This window comes from Diplotaxodon limnothrissa, linkage group LG11, assembly GCF_057381915.1.
Source record: "Diplotaxodon limnothrissa isolate DT_005_m linkage group LG11, D_limnothrissa_male_GT1.1, whole genome shotgun sequence".
Lineage (NCBI taxonomy): Eukaryota > Metazoa > Chordata > Actinopteri > Cichliformes > Cichlidae > Diplotaxodon > Diplotaxodon limnothrissa.
The window spans coordinates 15,781,072-15,801,261 of NC_140606.1; the positions used below are offsets into that span (position 1 = coordinate 15,781,072).

Below are 20,190 nucleotides of genomic sequence, written 5' to 3' on the forward strand. Positions count from 1 at the left end.
GTAAATATATTGTTTGATGCCATGAAATGAGATGCACTGTTTTTAGAATTACTGTTTAATTAAGTAAACAAAGAAAATAAAAGTTTTACTTTATTCTCTGAAATAAAAGTATTATGTTTGTAGAGTCCTATGCTTTGTTGGGAGCTCGGTGTTAAATACACTGGCAGTTTTGTTGTTAGCGGGATCTCTGAGGGAGGGAGAGTGTATGCTGCACAGGATAGAGGAAGGGAGAGGAAACCACTAGATTGTAAAGGACTTCCATTTCCTAAAGCAAGCACCCTCCCTCTCACTGTCTCTGTGTCTCCAGTAGAATCCCCCCCTCCCTTAAAATTCAGTCTGCCTGTGCCTCTCGCTTGCCCTCTGTTCCCATCTCACTGCAACCCCCAAATTCCTCCATTGCTTCGTCTCTTTCTTTGAGTTCCTTGTGTTTCCTTGTGTACTCGGGCCATTAGAATATGCTAACCAAGGCCAGGAGCTCAGGAGATTGGATTGAATCTAGTGGTGTTTGTGTGTTCATGCTCATATTTATCTGTCCTTCCATCGGTGTCTATGAATCATTTGTGCATGTTTGTGTGCACTTTATCACTTTTTGTATTATCACAAGTGGAATATTTGTTGGAGTGACCACAGAGGAGAGGGTCAAGTGCACAAACATGAATGATTAAATGTTTTAGATTTTCAATTTTTGTTATGTAGACTTATAACATGTGTTCAATCACATTCACATTTTGTTTGAATAGAAAGCACACAGTCTTTCAGTTAAGATTTGGCATCTCAGGACATAGTAAAAATAACATGGTCCTTACACCATGTAATTATTTAACAAAAACCTAAACCAAAATGCTGCTTTCATTAAGAGAAACTAAGACTAAACAATCATTTGGAATTGATCATGTGATCATCAGTAAGTGAGAGCACACCTATAAAAGTAGTTTGCTGGTCTGGAGCATTCAGATCTGTGTGTGCGTGCGTGCGTGCGTGCAGTGCCAGCAATCTGGGAATTATCCAGACAATTTGACATCCATTAATCTTCAGTGAGAAAAATTTACAAGTGGAAAATATTCAACAGAGTCACCAATCTTCCTAGGAGTGGACCTGCCGAATGCACCCCTATTCACCTCAGACTGTGCAATTCTGATAGAAACTGCAAAAAACCCAAGAGCTGCATCTCAGTCTCTACAGGCCTCAGTTAGCATGTTAAAGTCAAAGTGGAGACCTTTGGCCATAATAATTTGTTTGGGCAAAAATCAAGAACATCATATGACTACTAACGCCTCATACCAGCTGTCAAGCACAGTGGTGGTGATTTGGGTTTGTTTTGCAGCCACTGTGTCAACCATAAACATTTGTATAACAAAATATTCAAGATATTAATGTGAGGTCAAATGTCCAACAGCTTAAGCTTGTTCCAAATTGGGTCATACAAAAGACACCAACAAATCTACAACAGAATATCTGAAAAAGAAAAGGTTTTTCCGTGGAGAAGTGGAAGTCCAGACCTCAACCTGAAACTGTATTCCTCCAGAAATATGCAAGAGACTAGTACAGAAAAGGATTACTTCAAGTTAGTCAAGTAACTGTTATTCTACCAGAGTCATTTTTACTTAGGTTATTACTTAGGTAACAACACAGTTTAATATGTTAAACCTGCTATGTAAAAACCTTAGAATTGAGATGCTCTTTTTGGGGGGTGGGGGGGGGGGGGTACTTTCTTTTTACCATGACTGTATTGTATGATTTACAAATTACAAAGTGGACAGAAGTTTGTTGTATTCACCAGCAGAACTGTCCATCAGCTTGAAAGGCAGGCATATGCTCGTCAATTCAACAAGCGTCCAGGCTTCTGAAGTGTCCTTGAGGAAGACAATGAATCCCTACCAGCTTCTAGGGTGCACTCTGTCACTGATACTTGACCTCAGACCTCGCTGGAGAGAAGGCCAAATAGATGTTCAGAAAACAGAACTCTCCTTGAGTGATGAATAGATTCAAAACAAATGGCACATTCTCTTCAAGGCTGATGTTTTGTCAAACCTAACCAGTCAGTGAGATGAGCACTTTGAGGAAAAAAAAAACTGTCTCCATCATTCTTGCTTAAAGGAGAGTGAATGGTGCCAGGGCTGAGCAACACACACCTGTGCTAGGAGAATAAAATGCACACTAATTCCCTGAGGTCTTTAGATGTAAGGACCAACTTAAATGTGCAAGGCAGAGCAAGATTACACGCCAACAGCTACAACTCAGTATTTTATTTACAGAGCGCGTACAAGGCTCCTGAGACACACTCTTGTGCTACTTTAGCACAAGAGTGTGTTGGATATGAGCCTCTGATCAGTAAGTCACTGTAAACAGAACGGCTTCAAGGAGTGACTGTTGGTTACATTACAGATCAGTCTGGTATTTGAATGCTGTAAATATGATTACACCCAAGTTGCTTTCTTTTAACTCTGTTTAATGTTACTACCATAACTTTACTTAATATACTAGTTCATAATACATAGATTATATATAAAACATAATATATAGGTTAAGAAATCAAATGTAAATCATCATATTAATGCAAGAAACAGGAATTAGATGTAATCATTAACACCAGCTTAATTGGCACTAAAAACACAATTTTTCTTATGTATAATAACTTATTCTTTTTTCTCAGTTTTTCACAGGGTTTGCTGCAATGATTCTGTAAATTATGTGACACAAATAGTAACATTTTTTTTTAATATATTATCGCAGATGGGTCCAAAAGGCTTTTAAGACCACACTTTACTAATAGTGGGTTTTTATATAGATCTGGTATACTGTGGAGCTACCTGCTGCTGTGATAATAGACAAACCTAATGAATTTCATTTTTAATTATTACACAAATGAGATTTTTTTTTAAAAAGATCTCGATAACTGCGCTACAATAAATGAATTCAATTTGAAGGAGTCGTGTTTCCATGATTTTATCAGGCCTCGATATGCGTGAGTGTTCAGGCAGGTGTTTGTCTTTCTGGACACATTTTGTCAGCACAAAAGCATCACAGTCATGGACGTGCGGTTAACGTCACAGTGAAGGCTTAAAGTAAAGATGTTGTATAATAACTCACTGGTGTTCAGATCTAAGTTAATCAGAAAACTAGTGAGTGAAATCATTTTACACACAGCTCTGATTTACAAATGTTGTCATTTCTGCCCATTGAAGCTCCAGTTATATCAACACAGCTGTGCTATGCTGATGACGCTGAAGATGTGCTGTCGAACAAAGGGTCTCAGATTTGGATTAGTGGTGACTGACTTAACCAGTTTCACATCTGCTTTGGGTTTCCTCCCCCCACTAATTAAATGGACACTCCAAAATTAAGCAGCACCCATTATAGTTAGTGTGAGAACTGATATGGAACTTTTCAACATTCCCTGGAATAAAATGAAAGCATCCCTAATGCACAGCTGACAAATACTGTGTGCGCAATCTCAATTAGTGGAACTGTTTCAGAGTGGCACTAATTAAATAAATATAGATTTAAAAAGCAGTCAGTACTGCTGTAGGTAGCGTGGATATTTGCATGCTTGCATATATTGTGTATCCATCTGTGTTTGCCACAGAGGCTAATGTGTGCACATCACGTGTGTGTTCCACAGGAAGAACTTGAATGTGTGTTTGTGTAACCCTATTTAGGCTAAATTATGAGTTTCTCATTAGCAACAGTATAAATATTTGTGTGTGCAGTGCAGATCTTGCTGTGAAAGCAGCTTGCTGCCTTTGAACAATAAAATATCATCTGCTTATCAGCAAAATGGAGCGCATTTCCAAACCCTGGAACAGACAGACAGACAACAACAGATGTTAGGGATGAGGCGTATGCGTGTTTCCAGCGTTCTTATCATGTTTACACTTAGGATTGTGGTAAGTGAGGCTTTTGACATGTGGATCATTTAACTGTGTTAACATGCAAGCCCACTCCATACCACAGCTGGAATTTCAAGGCTTTTGTGCTTTTTTTTTTTTTCCCCCCCCCCCTTTTCCCCCCCTCTTCATGCATGTTTCATACAGATATACAGTCAAAATCACTCACACAAGCATTTTACAGTTTTCTTCACATATGCCTCACGCAATTGCATCCAAGCTGTCTGACACACTGCAGACAGAAGTCTTTCTTTCCTTTTCCATTTTTTTTTTTTTTTTTGACATCTCACTTAACTCGGCCCCATACCCAGTAAAAGAAAATTAGATTATTTTGTGTGCTCCTTCATTAGTCAATCTAGATTCACAGAGCTTCAAATTAAATGGATATCATTGTACATTTTACTTTTAACTTATTAATTTGACTTGAGCAAAGGTAACTTCAGCTGTTGCAAATGCTGCAGTAATTGTATGTTGCATGAGTTTTTGTCTTTTATATATACTGCAGAGACATTCAACACTGATCATTACTTAAGAATATATGTATGTATCTCTAGTGTTTTGTTTGAGAAGTCAGATACAATACAATGGAAGTAATTAGAAATACCAGCTTTTTTTAAAGATAATTCTGATTTCTGAATCATGGGGTTACTTAACCTTTTCTTATTTCTTATTCTATTCTTTCTTTCTTATTCTATATGTTAAATTTGACCTTTTAAATACAGTTTTTCTTTTTTGTTTTTTTGCATATTCAAATTTCCTTTCTGAGAAATGTAACTGACAGCATACACATACAATACACTTTTCTTCAATGTAGAATTTTACTTTCATTATAAAAAATTATTAAACCTGACAATTTCTCCCAAACTGCAGTAAGTTACAGGATCCTCTCTCAACTGAAAATGTAGTAACTGTACACCCAATGTTGCTTGGCATATTTTAGCTTATCAAACAAAAACAGATGCAACAGATTTTATATAACATAACAAATGTCAGTTATTTGCTGGACAGTAGCTTTTTGGTTGATTTTTCATTTATAACCTGTGATCTATAATCTACTTCATAGTCAGTAACAACCCTTGTTGCACATTGTTTTTGATTTCTTTTCTGTGAGTTTCAATATTGACTTTTAGGGGCAGGGGAAAATCTATTAATTATCAAGCTATTTTGCATGGCAATACAGTGTAAATACCAGGAGACAAATAAATTTCTGTTAAATATGAATTTCTGTCTACATAGACAACAACAGATATGCGATTCTCATTCTCAGTTTATCACAGGTAATTGATATATTATCAGAAACCCATTGCATTTTTTTTGCCAACTTGACCCCATTCAATTACAGACTGATATCAGACCCATAGCAGACTGTCTGTCTTATGGCAACGTATAAGGCGTGCTTTTAAAACAGTGTTGGTTCAGTGCTTGACAATCTAAAATGAGACAAACTGAAATGAGATCTTTATCTTCTTGGATAAAACAGATACTAACAAAGTTAAACTTTGGGGCACTGTGATAAACGTATGATACTATAATACTCAGCATATCAAGAACTGTTAAAAATCACAATAACATTGGATTGTGAGTGAAGTATTGCAGTAAGGTATTGTGAGATGCCCGGTGCTTCCCTCCTTTGAGGTGGATCAGCTAAACCTAAGTGACACTGGGTCATATAACAGGACAGTGGCAAATGTACAACAGAATGACTGAAAAAGAAAAGAGCCGAGGTGATGCAATGGCCTAGTCAAAGTCCAGACCTCAGCCTGGTTGAAATGCTGTGGCAGGACCTTAAAACAGTTGTGGACCACAGTGAAATGAAAGACACTGTAAAGAACACCGGACCAAAATTCCTCCACAGAGATGTGAGAGACTGATGGTGATATAGAAACTGTTTGCTTCAAATTGTTGCTGTGAAAGGTACTGAAGAACTTGGTTTTTCACAGACCTGCACAGAGCGCTGTTGAAGTTTTCTTTTTCACATAACTAATCTACAGAGACTGTACAGTGAGCAGCTTTTAGTAGTGTATTTCAGTGCTGTGTTGCACTGAAATACACTAAAAATCATTACAAAAACATGGATCATAAACATGGTATAGTTATTGTTGTATCACCAGTTTTCTTCTGTGCAAAAATGCATTCAAAGGGAGAACTAGCAGCTTTCATTAAATACGTGACCTGACTATATTTCGACATATTTATTGCATTAATGCACTGAAAACACAGCCTCAGGTCTGTGATAGAAATCAGTAGTGAGCTTCCTCAGCACTATTCAGAACTTTACCCATTCCTGATTATTTTTTAATCATTTTTTTCTTTCCTCCTTACCATCCTCCATCTTCCTGACACTTTCTGCATCTGTGTTACTTCTGTTGTGTGTACAGGGTATGGTTTTGTGGACTTCGACAGCCCTGCAGCAGCTCAGAAGGCTGTGGCCTCGCTCAAAGCCAGCGGAGTCCAGGCACAGATGGCAAAGGTAAGCTCCGTCACACGCTCCAGTCTGTGGTCTGATTAACTTGGTGTTGATGAGGTGGTGTTGTAACTCCTGAAGAAAACGGATTATAATAGATGGTGAGATTACTTTTTTAATAGCTTGCGATGACATAAATGAGATGATCAAAACTTTTGCCGTGACCGCTTGGTTTACACGCGAGTAATACTTTTGGGTTGACTCGAGACTGACAGGTGCAGGTTTGCTTGAGTCGGTTTGAGATTACTGATCGAATTAGTCCTGGAGTTTTTCATGGCAAGCAAACAAAATGACACAGATTAAGGCTTGACTGCCTTCCTACATTCCCACAATCTTTCTTTGCTTTTTGGTCTTATGTGGCCCTTTAGTAATGCTCTGTTTTATTTTCAAAAACGTGTGTGAAAGACAGATGAGATTAGAGAAAGTGGGTGTTTGTTAAATTTATATCCTTATGTTAGTATATCTTATAAGACTGCATAGTAGCAGGGAACACGCCTATCTTTCTTTTCTCTTAAGGAAAGCATGCAGGTTAATCTGCAGTGTGCGCATGTGTGCATGTTAGAGGACAACAATGCTGTGACGAAACTTGGACCTAACCAGCACAATCACATTATCCTGCCTGAGAGAAAGACAGAGAGACAGTGAATAGCCTGTCTTGTTTTCAGATTCATTAAAGCTGTATTGCTGCATACTTCCTTTTCTAAATGAGAGAGGAGTGCAATTAAAAATAGGCCAGTCTTCAGGCACCAAGAGCATCCCATTGAATTAAACAGCAGCAAGCCTTTGAGCCACCTTTGCCTTGCTCTTCTATTAAACCTCTTTTCATTAGACTTCCATCTCTTATTTTGTTCGTAACGGCTTAGGGGTGGTGGGTGGGGGGGTATTGGGATAGGGAGGAGCAGGGTTGATGTGTTTAGCTGTTATAGAGGGGAGAACCCTCGACTCCTTGGAGATTGAGTTCTCTGGAGGGATGGAACGGAGGGCAAAGAGTCCATTTCAAATGAAATTACAGACTTCTTCCAGTTTCATGAACTAATTATGCAGAAGAGCTGCTGACGTCCCACATAACTTTCCCAGATCAGTGAGCAGTAAATAAATCTTACAGTCTTAAAACACTGATGGAGGATGTTCCATCTCAAGCCTAACCTTGAACATTTTGTAAGTTGAGCAACTTTTTTTTTTAAATTAGAGAGACTGACAATTGAAAACTTATAGCAGTACAATGAGATTTTGTGTAGGCTAGCTGAGACGGTAAGCTTTGATGTTGCGTCTAATCTGCAAGATAGTTGAGTCTTTCAAACAAAGTGAAGGGCGGAGAGAGAGAGAGAGAGAGATGATCAGCTTGTTTTAAAGAGGGATGAAACATCTAAGACAAATATTACCTATTTTGGGGTTTCGGGATGTTTGGATAGCGTCACTACTGAGCCAGTGCTGGCCTTAAATGTCATAGCATCCAATCTGCAAAGATAAATCTAGCCAAGCATGCCATATGCATATTACGTTTAAATATCTGAAAACATATTCTGTGTTGAAAGCAATTGTTCAGATAAATAAAGGCAGGCTTATAATCCCATATTGAGAACATAAATGGTGTGGGATATTTCATGATGCTCCCTGAAGCTCTTTACGTACATTTTTCCTACTTGTATCAAAGTCTCATAGTGTTGATCTATGCAGCCTATACAGTATAAAAATTATATCTCACAACTTTATATTCTTATTTTATAGTTACTCCCAGCTACCAGGAAGCACAGAGGCTTACTATATTCTGATACAGTAAAAAGCATGAGATCTACTGCCTTTTAAAACTGATTGGAAGAGACTTGAACATAGTAACTGGGGATAGAATAGGTTTTGAGAGGAAGTACTATATCATTGACCTTGTTTGGAAGGATGAATAAAAAGAAATGAATCTGTAGAGACAAGAAGAGCATGGAAATTGCTTATCTGTGGATCTGGTTCTTAAAATATCTTTTCTCTTTTCCTTTCTTTATATTAAAAAAAAGGAAAAGGCAAACATGATTGTGAATCTACAGATCCCAGGATCTAGGTTTTGCTTAACTTCCTCTGCAACGGTATAAATAGTTAAAAGTTGTGTTGTATAAAAAACCACTTTTAAGAGCCATTGTTGGACAAATAAATCTACACGGGAGACGAGATGATATGTCATAGATGTAAGCATTTGTGCCTACAGGAGCTCAGAAGAGAAATGGACTACACCACATAATGCTTATAGCCATCCCTAGTGTTATCTGCGTGTTTGTTTAAATGCCGAACCAGCAGTTTGGTCAGTCAAGACAACGAATCAGAAATGTCAGACAGGTTTATACACATGACAGACGACAGAAACGAATCAATGGGCAGCAGGAAAACCAAACACGGGAACCATCATGCTGCATGTCAGATAATTTAAGAGATGTAGGGGGCTTGTGCTGAGAGGTTGCATTTAGGGCAAGACGCTGGAAATAGCTTAAAATAGAGCTGGAAGCAGCAGTATATGTCACAGTGTAAGCAGTCCGTGTTAGCCATGATTACAGTAACTTCCTGACATCACTCATGAATTAATTAGAGCACAGTTGAAGCAAGATTAGACTGCTAGTGTGTATATAACTGGATTTACTGCGAGAAACCTTTATCCATTAAACCCTGCAGCTTGCACTGACATCTTCTTTTGTAGCAGGTGCATGTTTTGGTTGTGAAATAAATGAGACGAGAAGAAAACACAGCAAGCCAAGATGAGAGAAGAGACAAGAAACTGTGTATGTGCATGTGTCCTATACTCACTTCCTCAGTCTTCTTGGTAATTACTGTTGACCTGAAAGATGATTACTTCTACAGCTGTACTCCCTCACGCTCTCGCCAGCTCACTCACAGTTAGTTTTTCTGTCTCCCAGCCTCATTCTTGCTTTCTTTTTGTAAGAGTATCTGTAGGTTGAATCCCCCTAACATTATTACACAGAGTACAGCGAATGATTTAAATTCTAGCTCTGATTTTTAACCAATATGTGAATCGGTGCTTCTCTGCATTTTATGCACTACAAAATGTTTTGTGAAAAGCATGTGTAGCCCTGTAAGAACATTCAGCAATGTGAAAGTATTGAATATTAACATTCATATCAGGGCATTATTTTATTTTGCAAACACAAAATCACCTAAGCCCGTGTGTGTGTGTGTGTGTGCGCGCGTGTGTGTGCGCGTGCGCGTGGGTGGGTGGGTATATAATAACAGTTACACAGGGCCAAGGTCACTATGCTAATTAGAGAGATGGTACTACTGGCAGTGACACTTCACACCTCCCTCCCTTATTCTCTCCCTTCTTTCTTCTCCCCTCCACGTTGTCCTTGGCACCTCCTGTCTTTGTATTCACTTCTCTCTCTCTCTTTTTTAACCCCCAATCCCACCATTTAATCCTATTTTAGGGGTTGGTTTAGTTGCTCCCCCCACGCGCGCGCGCGCGCACACACACACACACACACACACACACACACACACACACACACCCTCCCCATTTCCTCTGTTGTACATTCCCCCCAAACCGTGTGTGTATGTGTGCAGCAGGTGCTGCAATGCCTCCTCCAGAGTCGTTAGTTACAGGGTTGAGAAAGGACAGTGTGTGAAGGGTAGAAAGAAAACGGGCACTCGTAAAGTTAACGACACTGGTTGACTGTCATTTATCTGCCTCTTTTTTTTTTTTCTTTTTCTTTCTTTCTTTTCTTTCTTTCTTTCATTCTTTCTTACCTTTCTTCCTTCGCTCCCCCGGACTTTATTTACTGATATAAACGGTGTGTGCAAGCTTTCTTGCATGTGTACTGCTTTTATGTGGCTGTCTGTGTGTGTCTGACAGCTGAGGTTAGTGATGGGAAGAGGTGGCCAGCAGGACCAACTGAGACATAAAATAAAGATGAACCAGACAAAAACACATACACAGGAAGACAAGAGCATTTCTTTTTCCCCCCACTCTGCTTCCTGCTTGTCTATCACTCTGTTACCTGTTTGTTTCTAACCTGTTTGTTTTTTTCCTCTTCTTTTTTTTCTTTCAGCCATTTGTTTGAGTGTATTTTTTATTTTGTCAGCCAGATATACAGTAATACACCTGAATACTTTCACCAGCCAGCACATATAATGTAAATGTTGGTGTTATTCTGCTTTGTAAAGAGCAGCCTGTGACTGAAAAGCCGAGTTTTAAATTGAAAACCCTGGGCTAGGTGATAATGGTAATGTTCCTTTCTTCTGTTGTAAAATCTGAAGTGACCCATCTCTTTAGAGGACTCTTCTTTTTATAAACTATGTAGATTATTTTTGAATACACAGCTATGACAAAGAAGGTTGTCTCTGTGCAGTTAAACAAAATGTATTTGGATTCTCTATTTGTGTTCAGAGATATCAACTATAATATTTCTATATTCTTTAAAAAAAAACATGCCATCAACTTGCATTGCAAGTTGCTCAGATCTGAGTGGTTAAGGATGTTATAAAGCTGAATTTACTGTCTTTTTGTTAGACCTGACAGCCCCTAGCCAAACAATAGCAGGAAGAGGACATTCAGGAGGAGGACAGAAAGGAAAATAGGAATGGGAGGGATCCTAGTGAGTGAAACCCAATCGAATTAAATGTAATCTGGCCTGAATGTGCACAACCATCAGCTGCTTTCCAATCATATTAACCCTGCATTACCATCCCTTGGCTTTGTGTGTGCGCGTGTATGTGCATGTGTCTTTTTATGTTAGTGTGCGTAGAGGGTGATGGGAGAGAGATGTAGGAGTTAAGTGGATAAGTGAGAAAACAAAAGAAAGAGATGGACTGGATGGGGGAGAGAGCGTGAGAGGCAGGGAGACTGAGAGGAAAATGAAGATGAATATAGGTGTTTGGGTGATTAATGCGCCGCTGTTTCATTGCTAATGAAAAAATATTTCTCATCATTACAGTAATCATGATAATTCCTAGTGACACACAACAGTTTCTTCATTTTACTGCTTTACTAAGTTGTGTATTATGCCATCAAAAAAGATTACTTACACAACAGTAAATGTTAGAGTACTGAAAACAGAACTGAAGTCTTTTAGTATATGAGCATAAAGAGTACACGAGAACACGTATACTGTTTTTGGTAGAGACCTTTATAAATCTGTATAATGTCAACGTTCTAGTTGAATAACAAAATGGTAAACATTGAAGATGTTAATAAAAGATAAGTGACTCATTATCCGTTCGTGACATTTTTTTTCTCCCTCCTCAGTGTACAGTACCGCTAAAGGATAGATTGCAAGAACCTGAGGTTATTGAGCTTATGCAATATGCAGCCGCGAAGAGCATTCTTTCGAAAGGCCCTGGCTCATAAATGCTTCATTAACAAAAGTAATATCAGTAAAATGCTTGCCTTTTTTGAGATGGCAGAGCAGGCAATAAAAACAGAGGATACTTTTTTCTTTTGTGGCAAACTTGTTGCTGCTTACACCAAATGCTGCGGCTTAGATAATGCAAATGCTGTCATGGGTTGTTCTGTACTGAGTCCTCCATAGGTCTTTTGATGAGACAACTGAAGAGGGTGTGTGTGTGTGTGTGTGTGTGTGTGTGTGTGTGTGTACACATATGTATGTATAGATCAAAGTCCCTGGTTGTTAACTTAAGTTATTAGCTTCATAACTTAATTTGCTATATGTTTTGTAGTCTCTGTGGGCAGCAGTAGTAGTTTTTCCCAGACATCTTACCTTCCTCACAGCAGATGGAGCCACATTTTTGATGTGGCTCCATACAACACATGCTCTTCCTGACACAACCTTCTTAGGGATTTGTTTCCTCCTATTCTCAAACTTGGGATCTATCGCCTGTTGTGTAAATGTACAAACCGCTGCACTATGAAGCTGGTGTAATGGCCAAGAAAAAGAATAGCAAGGTGCTTGTGACTGGGATAAATTGTTGGTTGGCCACTGATTGCACTGATTTATTTTCACATTTGGTGACCAATTGCAAGTATTTGTGGACCAAAGCGATTCCACAGGTGGGAGGCCACTTGTCTCTAAACAAGCACTATCTGACTCTGATGATTTGCAAATAATTGCCCTCTGATTTATAAACGCAGCCAGTACATTGTAGTAAATCTGAGTCACTTTGAAAGAGAACTAAAATAGAGCGAGAGCGTCATGGAAATGGAATCAAGCTAACAATCATGTTTGCTAACATCAGTACAGGTTGGGGATGAATTTGAAGTTTGTCATGTTTAAGAAGACAGTCAGTAAAGGATGGATTCCCAAGCAAATGCACGATTTGTTTGGTGGTGAATGAAAGCATTACATCTTCATAGCCTCATATTTCAGCAATGGAATGCAATCAGCTACAGCAATAACATGTGAAATTATATTATTTTAGAGGAATTGCATAATACATTTCAAGCAATTTTCAGTCATTTTGTTAGAGTAAGATGCTTTTCAACTACTGAATGGCTCATTAAGAAAAACCCTTCAGATTTGGTTTCACCCCAGCATTACCCGCGAGAGAACGGAAAACAAAGACGAATGAGGGAAGTACTGCCATGAACAGAGGAGGGATGGAGTAGGCAGCTAGAGAGTGGGGGTGGTGCTTGGTTTGATGGAGCTGGGTTGAGAACAGCTCTATAAGGACAGAGATAACTGGAAAACACTATAAAATGCCTATCCTCACATTTTCTCCCTCTGTGGAATTAGCCTTTGAGTGGGCTGCTGGAGCGAGGGAGGGTGCGTGCGGTGATTGATGGAGGGAGGGAGTGGGAAGCCCAAACTGTAGCAAGGGAGGGTGGAGAGAGATGGAGTATATGTGGAGTGGGCAGCCTGAACTATGAGAGGGAGGAAGTATAAGAAGGAAATAAAAGGCTAGCAGAAAAGGAGGGTGTGAGGAAGAAAATGGTGGCGCTGCATTTACAATCTTTTTTTCCCCACACACTCAGTGGAATACATATGAGTGAAGTATATTAATGGCAGTGAGAGAGGCTGTGTGAAAGGTCCCTTTTTATGGGGACACTATTGCTTCTATTTTTTGATTGGCTGTTCGGTCCTCACATCTCTCATTGTTATTGGTGGCCAGGCACGTTCGTTGTTTGTCATTGGGCAGACAGCATAGTCGGCTAGGTTCGCAATCCGATGGCATAATTCAGCCATCGATCAAACTTTGTGGACAGCAGTAGCCAAACTGCTCCTCCAGACAGAGACGGAGCCTTTAGAGTGGAATATCACAAATCAAATGCTGTAACCTTTTAGTACGTCTGAGTCTGTACATGCCCACTGAAAACCAATGAAGCCTTTTCCTCTCGCTCTGCCATGCAGTCTGACTATTCTTCACTTATCTATTTTTTAAGTATTTATTCATTTCAATTACATATCTCCATTCTGCCTCTTCATTTAGAAAAATCTCTTCACTGAAATCCTTGAAGTCATTTGTGCTTGTTGATTTAGAGGGTGGTGCACAGAGTTGTGGTGATTATTGAGTTGGACACCTGCAATGCTTACCAGTTGCTGTTACCTGGATGCCTGGTGGCGATATCTTTGAGACTGATTACAGCTGATAATGACCACTCAGTGGGACGATAACATTTGAGTTGGGTGTCCTTGTAACATTTACTCAGATGAAGGATTTGTGGTTTCAGAGAAAATAATGGCACTTGTATGCTAGAGATGTATTGTGTTAATTACCTCAGCTCTTGGTCCTGTTGTATTTTTCTAATGATTATTTACAATGTGCAATTTCACACATGGAGGGTTTAGATATGTTATAGCTACTCCACCACATTTGTAATACAAGGTTCCAATTAAACTATACATAATAAATTGCAGTGAATTGTATGGCGCTAGTTGTAGTGTGAGTGGGGTTGTTAGCAACAATTATATAACAAGTACCTAAAGAAATCTTAATCTTTCTGTTGACAGTGTTATAAATACGTATGATTTATGACCTACACTTAATTTGAAAGGGTTTTCCAAATATATGCTAGTATCTCTTTTCAAGCCATTGGTTAGGACAGTTGAGAAAAACAACATGTTTGAAAGTGAGATGAAAGTTGTGTATTAAACAACACTACAGTGAAAATTGGCTAAATATAATAATAATGAATGCACTTGTAATTCTGTGTGTATTTATAGAAATAAAAAATGATCTATATGTATGTATATATGGAAACGTGTGTGTGTGTGTGTGTGTGTGTGGGGTGGGGGGTAGTCCATCGTAGTCAACATTTATTATTTTGCAGTCTGTTTCGCTCCTGTTGCATAAACTGTTCTTCGTCTGCATCATCTGTCTCTCGTTGCATATCCTTCAGGCAAACTTTAGCTGTTTAACATCTTCTCCAATTTTGACTGGAGCAAAAACATTGATAAAGAGTATTGCCCACTTAGCAGAATGATTGCTTGGAGTTTTGTAGAATTATCCTTGTGTCCCTGACACAAGTTTTCTTAAATCCCTTCCATTGCAATAGGTCATTCCATGATTATCTATTTCTTCTTTTCGCCATGTGAGGATGCACTAATGTTCTTATTATTATTCAAGTAAAAACTCAAGTTCCACTTAAGCTTAATAGTTAAGCTGTTTTGTGTAACGGAATCAGACTGCAGATTGTGTACTGATGCAGTGAAGCAACCCCAAACAGCATAACATTTCCGCCGCCATACTTCACAGCCGGTTTGACATTCTTGTACTGAAAAGTTCTTTGATCTGCACTCTGCGAGTTACTTGCAGTTTAGTGTGACCAAATGTTTCTGTTCTTGTAGACTTCTTTAGGCATCAAACAGTCTGTTCCAGAGAAGAGTGGGGCGGTGGAGGGTCACTTGCCAGACTCAAAGCTAGACAGAGCTTATTTTTGAAGGCCTTAGAGAGCTCTTTAGATCTTGGTGTAGTGATACCACATACCTCTATAGCAATGAAAACAACAGAATCAAGATGTCACAAGTTTTAATTATCCAGGGTCTATTTGTGTGGGGAGACCCAAACAGACATGGAGAAGATCTGTCGAGAGCGAAGTGAAGGCCGCCGGAATGACGTGGACCCAGCTGAAGAGAACGGCCCAGAACAGTCCGTTGCCGTGGTGTTGTTGCGGCCCTATGCTCCACCAGGAGTCTACAGGAAAATTGATTGATTGAGGGTCTATTTGTAACTCCTTAAGGAGGTTTGTATTTTTATGGCAAAATCCTCATAATTTGAGATCTGATTTATAGATTTTGTATTACAAAAATGTGCATCTCTTTTTAAAACCATATTTTTATACATACTTTAGGCTAACTTTTTTTTCTAATATTTTTGTATGAAGGACTTTGATATTTATCTTGATGAGGTCCTATAGAAACAAAATTGTACTTATTTTACTTACTGAAAGTATATGAGCCTTGTCATCTGTTTGATTGTATCTCTAGTTTATTGAAAAAGTTAGCAATTTAACATGGGATGTCCCCCAGGTTTCATTTCAAGATCTTTTTCTAGATACACACCAAATGCTTCAGATTTATATTGGATGCAAATATAAACAAAATGCAAATAGATTGTAGAGGTGGAACTTCAGTACAGACAAAATGATATATTAAATGTCAATGAATTTGTTTATATTAAAGCTGATATAATCAGTTCTGTAAATGTGCCAAGTTGAGTTAATGCTTGCTAAGGACATAAATAATGTTGCTCAGTATAAAAGAACCGTATGACCAGACTCCATCGTTATGACCTTTGGCTGGCTTAATTTGAGGGTGCAACTAAAAATGAAAATGACTGATAATGTCAAGAACTTTGAGAATCCTAATGACAGCCACTGGCTGTCCTTTTTCAGGAACGTTCACATTCTGACTAGAGAAAGGAAATTGGACATTAGCAACCAAAGTTCAGCATGAGGGTAAAAATTCCTGGCTCATCCTATGAATGTTAAATATAAGGGTGGTTGGCTCTCTGCTGCTATGCATACTATTATAATAAATCATATGTAATTGCTTCTGGTTTTTCCTTTGTGTGTGTGTGTGTGTGTGGAGTGTGAGTGTTGGTAGTGGGGTTATTATTAATTATTTCACTGCTTATTCCTGGTTATCAGATCCTATACATGCACAATTTGGGGTAATGCCCCTGAAATAGAAGACAGGCCAGGTTGTTGCGGCTGCTCCTAATGACGCAGCTTTAACAAGGTTCTGTCTCAGGAGGACACTAAACCTGCTCAGTTTGGACTGGGAGGGTTTAAGAACCCTTGTTAAGGCATAATGGCTTTGTAAGAGGGGAGGATGTGGTCTGTACATGTAAAATGAATAGATGAGTATGAGCCTGCCATCATGAGGTGTCCTTGGTAGAGGATATGATGGTAATTAGACTGCTGTTTTCTCAATGGTGTTCCTGTGATGAGACTATTTAAACTCTTGGTGCTGCGTGTGTAGGTGTGTAGTTCGGCAAGGGTGGGATACGCGTATGTGTCTTCGCTTGAGTGTGTGTGAATGTGCGTATGTGTGACTGCCCTTTAGTGTTTGCTGACTCAGGCTGGTTTTCCCTTTCTAAAAGTAAATAACCTTGGCCCAACAAGCTGTCAGCTGGCCCCACTGTGCCCTCGTCCCGACATCAAAAGATGGCGAGAAAATCTCTACTCTCTCATCTTAGCTCCTCAGCAACACACACTGAAAACGCATCTTCACAACGACCACATACTGCAAATGAAGTTGCATCTTCAAAAGCCCATCTCCTGATGCAAAACGGCTGCAGCTGAAATTCTTTTTTGTGCTTCCATGTTACATTAATTCCATTAAATGTCTCTACATGTGCTTTCTGTGTCTGTAACACAGACACTCTGCAGCCAGAGCCCTTGGTTCAAACTCTCACTCTTGAAGTTGAGAAAGAGGATCATTTGCTGTACTATGTTTTTCTCAGCGTGTAACATCTATGGCTTTTGTTGCTTTTCACAACAAAGCATAACAACTGAAAATGAAAAGGCAACATCTCAGTGAGAGAATCCCAATATTTAGTTTTGAAATGTGCTGTGTGACAGTGGTTTCTGTGTAGCCCAAATCAACAGAGCTGGGCCAAAAGAAAAATTTAAGAAGGGGATCAAGTTGGCAGTATTACAGATGTAAATAAAGTCAGTCACAGATTTGTTTTTATGTTTTGTCACTTGTAAGATTATAGTGCTGATTATGTTTCTGGTATTGCAGGTACACCAGTCCTTTCTATTAAAAAGAAACGGTTCGAATCATGTGCTTTAAAAAACAATATGGGGAAAAAACAATTCATGGTACCCAGTGTTTGTTCAGTTATTTTTACTTAATCAAAACAACCCAACAGCAGTGTGATTGTTGATTTATACTCCCTGTGGTGCAGAAAACTTTGGGGGGGGGGGGAAAAAACAACACGTCACATTTTGGGGGGTTAATGGACACTGCTGTGTCTCTGGCCCTCTGTTTATTATTGTCACTTTGGCTTATTTCGTTACTCATTGGATTTCTCACTCCTCCTTGTTTTTCCTACACCTTTTCCCTCTCGTTTTGCTCCTCTGTCTCATTTTTTCTATCTTCCTGTCTCTCTCCCAAGCCAAACAGAGGTTAATCCCTCTGGTTTCAAATAGAGATAACCATGGCAACAGGCCACAGCTTTTGAGCTTTGGGTCTGTAGGACAAAGGCATTGATCAGGATGAAATAGTGTCATGTGAAAGCACAAAACACACAACTGGCAGATGTGTACACATGTTTGTGTGTTTGTATTGGGGCAAAAAAAAGAAAAAATCCTCTAGTGGCTGCTCAGTCACTCGTGTAGACTGTGTGAAAATGAAATATGCATTTGGTGTCTAAGTGTATTTCTGTTTTTAAAAAGTTGATAGACATGCTGAGAATTAAAGATAAGGTCAGAAGTATGCATTTTAGCTTAACATGTGTTTGGCACTGAAGAGCCAAGCTAACTTAAACTGCACAGAGTCCTTGAGAAAATGAAACCCCAGAACTCCATTAGAGCTGCTCAGTGGCCTCTTAAGGAAAAATGATCTGTGCAGGAAAGTAGGTGTGAATGTTTAAGAGTGAAATGATGGAAGTGCAACTATTAGATTAGATGCTAGTGCTTTGACCCAAATAACACTTTTCATTCAGGCCACTCTGATTGAATCACAGTTAGGAAAAATAAATATTCAAAGTTGTGGAGGAAAGTTGCACTAATGCTGTTTTCCTTTATTTTGATTGCCCTGAGATTAAACTTGCCTTCTTGCAGCACACAGTCATTCTCGCATACTCACGCACATACACATACTTGACCTTGATGGTTGGATTACAGCGAGACTGATGTAGTCAGAAGAGCAGAGTTGATGAAAAAGGTCTTTTATTGAAGTGTAAACCAGTATTTCTCTCCTCTTGAACTTTATAGCCGAGGCCAGCGGAAGGTGTGGGCGGATACAGACGGCTTAACCGTTATACAGCAAATCTACCAGCTCGTCAAAATTTCTGCTCCTTTCATAAAGTACTACAAGTGTTACATACCCTGGTATGACAGCCACATTTTTTTGACTTTTATGGCAATTCAATGAAGTTGAGAGTACGGTTGTAGCTCTTGCCTTAAAATCCTGCATTTATACTTTTTTCATGCATTTTCTCAAATGTTTTCATGAAGATGAAACGAATTAGATGGTATTTTTCCTGCACCAGTTTTCAAACGGCAGCCTCCTTTACACTTATGTATCTTGGCATTTTTACATGTAACATGAAATAATGGGGGGAACAAATACATCGTTGAATACCTCATCTTCTTTCAGAGTTTGATTCAGAACTCAGAAGCGTTTTAATCACTGCCAAGAGCACAAATCTTCTCTTCACTTGAATTTTTCAGGACCTTTTTTTAAAAAAAAAGATATTGTAGTTTCCTTTTAATTTGTTTTCTCTCTGGCTGTGGCTCTTCACTTCTTTTTCTAGTGCTTTGTCTGACAAGCTACATACCATTTAAGAAAAGGGGGGGGGGGGCGGCAAAGGAAAAAAATGCATTTTAATAAGTTTGTCTGAAAACTTTCTTTATTAATTTTCGCTTTCCTTATCCGAGAAAGTGCTTCCTCAATGATAATCCAGCTATCCAGCAGGCCTTCTGGTTTATTGCATTTGTCTAATGAAATGCTCCAATACAGACAGACAATCAAGGAACAATTCAGTGAAAGAAAGAGATTTAGGAGCTGAACTCCACTTTGTTTTAATCTGTTAAAGTGGTATTAAGAGTAGCAGAGTTACTGTGAAGGATGCAGACCATGTATCCAGGACTGCAGGCTTTGAATCTTTGATTTTCTTTGTAACTTTTCCCTGCATTTTACTGGCACACTGCAGGGTGTTACAAAGCTTAAATACTCCTGTGCAAAGTGCTGACTTTATTTAAAGAAAAAGAATGAAAACTGATGAAAAGTCCAGTAGCTATAATTGGTTATTGTTGCTTGTTAACACAAAACACTTGTTTTGCTCATTAGAGAACGTAGGGGCACAGTTAACAAATCAGCATTGTGTTGTAGTTTAGATATTTGACAATTTCAAGAATGATAATTACTATACTTAATATAAGCACTCAGGATCTGATCCTTCCTAAAAGATTGCCTGAAATAACATCAAAATGAGGAAAAAAGATGATTTAAGTGACTTTGAATTGGCAAAGGTTTACAGAGAATCTTCTGAAAATGAGAAGATATCCAGTGGACATCAGTTCTCTGGGTGAAAATGCCTTGTTGATGCCAGAATGAGATGACCGCTATGAACTGATAAGAATGCAACAGACAATACCTGCAGAGGAGCATCTGCTACAGCAGGAGAAGACCACAGCGTTCTGTTAGCTAATAGGAAAATGAGGCTGCATTTTGAACAACAAAATATTGGAAAACATCGCCCGATCTGATGAGTCTCGATTGC

At 38.9% G+C, this 20,190-nt stretch overlaps 1 protein-coding gene across 1 annotated transcript in view; it reads left to right on the forward strand.

The window, feature by feature from the left end:
• rbms3 (RNA binding motif, single stranded interacting protein) overlaps positions 1-20,190 on the forward strand; it is a 121,580-nt gene that overhangs the window by 52,575 nt on the left and 48,815 nt on the right. The window contains exon 4 of the mRNA XM_085366258.1: positions 6,266-6,357. Coding sequence (XP_085222384.1) covers positions 6,266-6,357 — 92 coding nt within the window. The remainder of the gene's footprint in view (positions 1-6,265; positions 6,358-20,190) is intronic.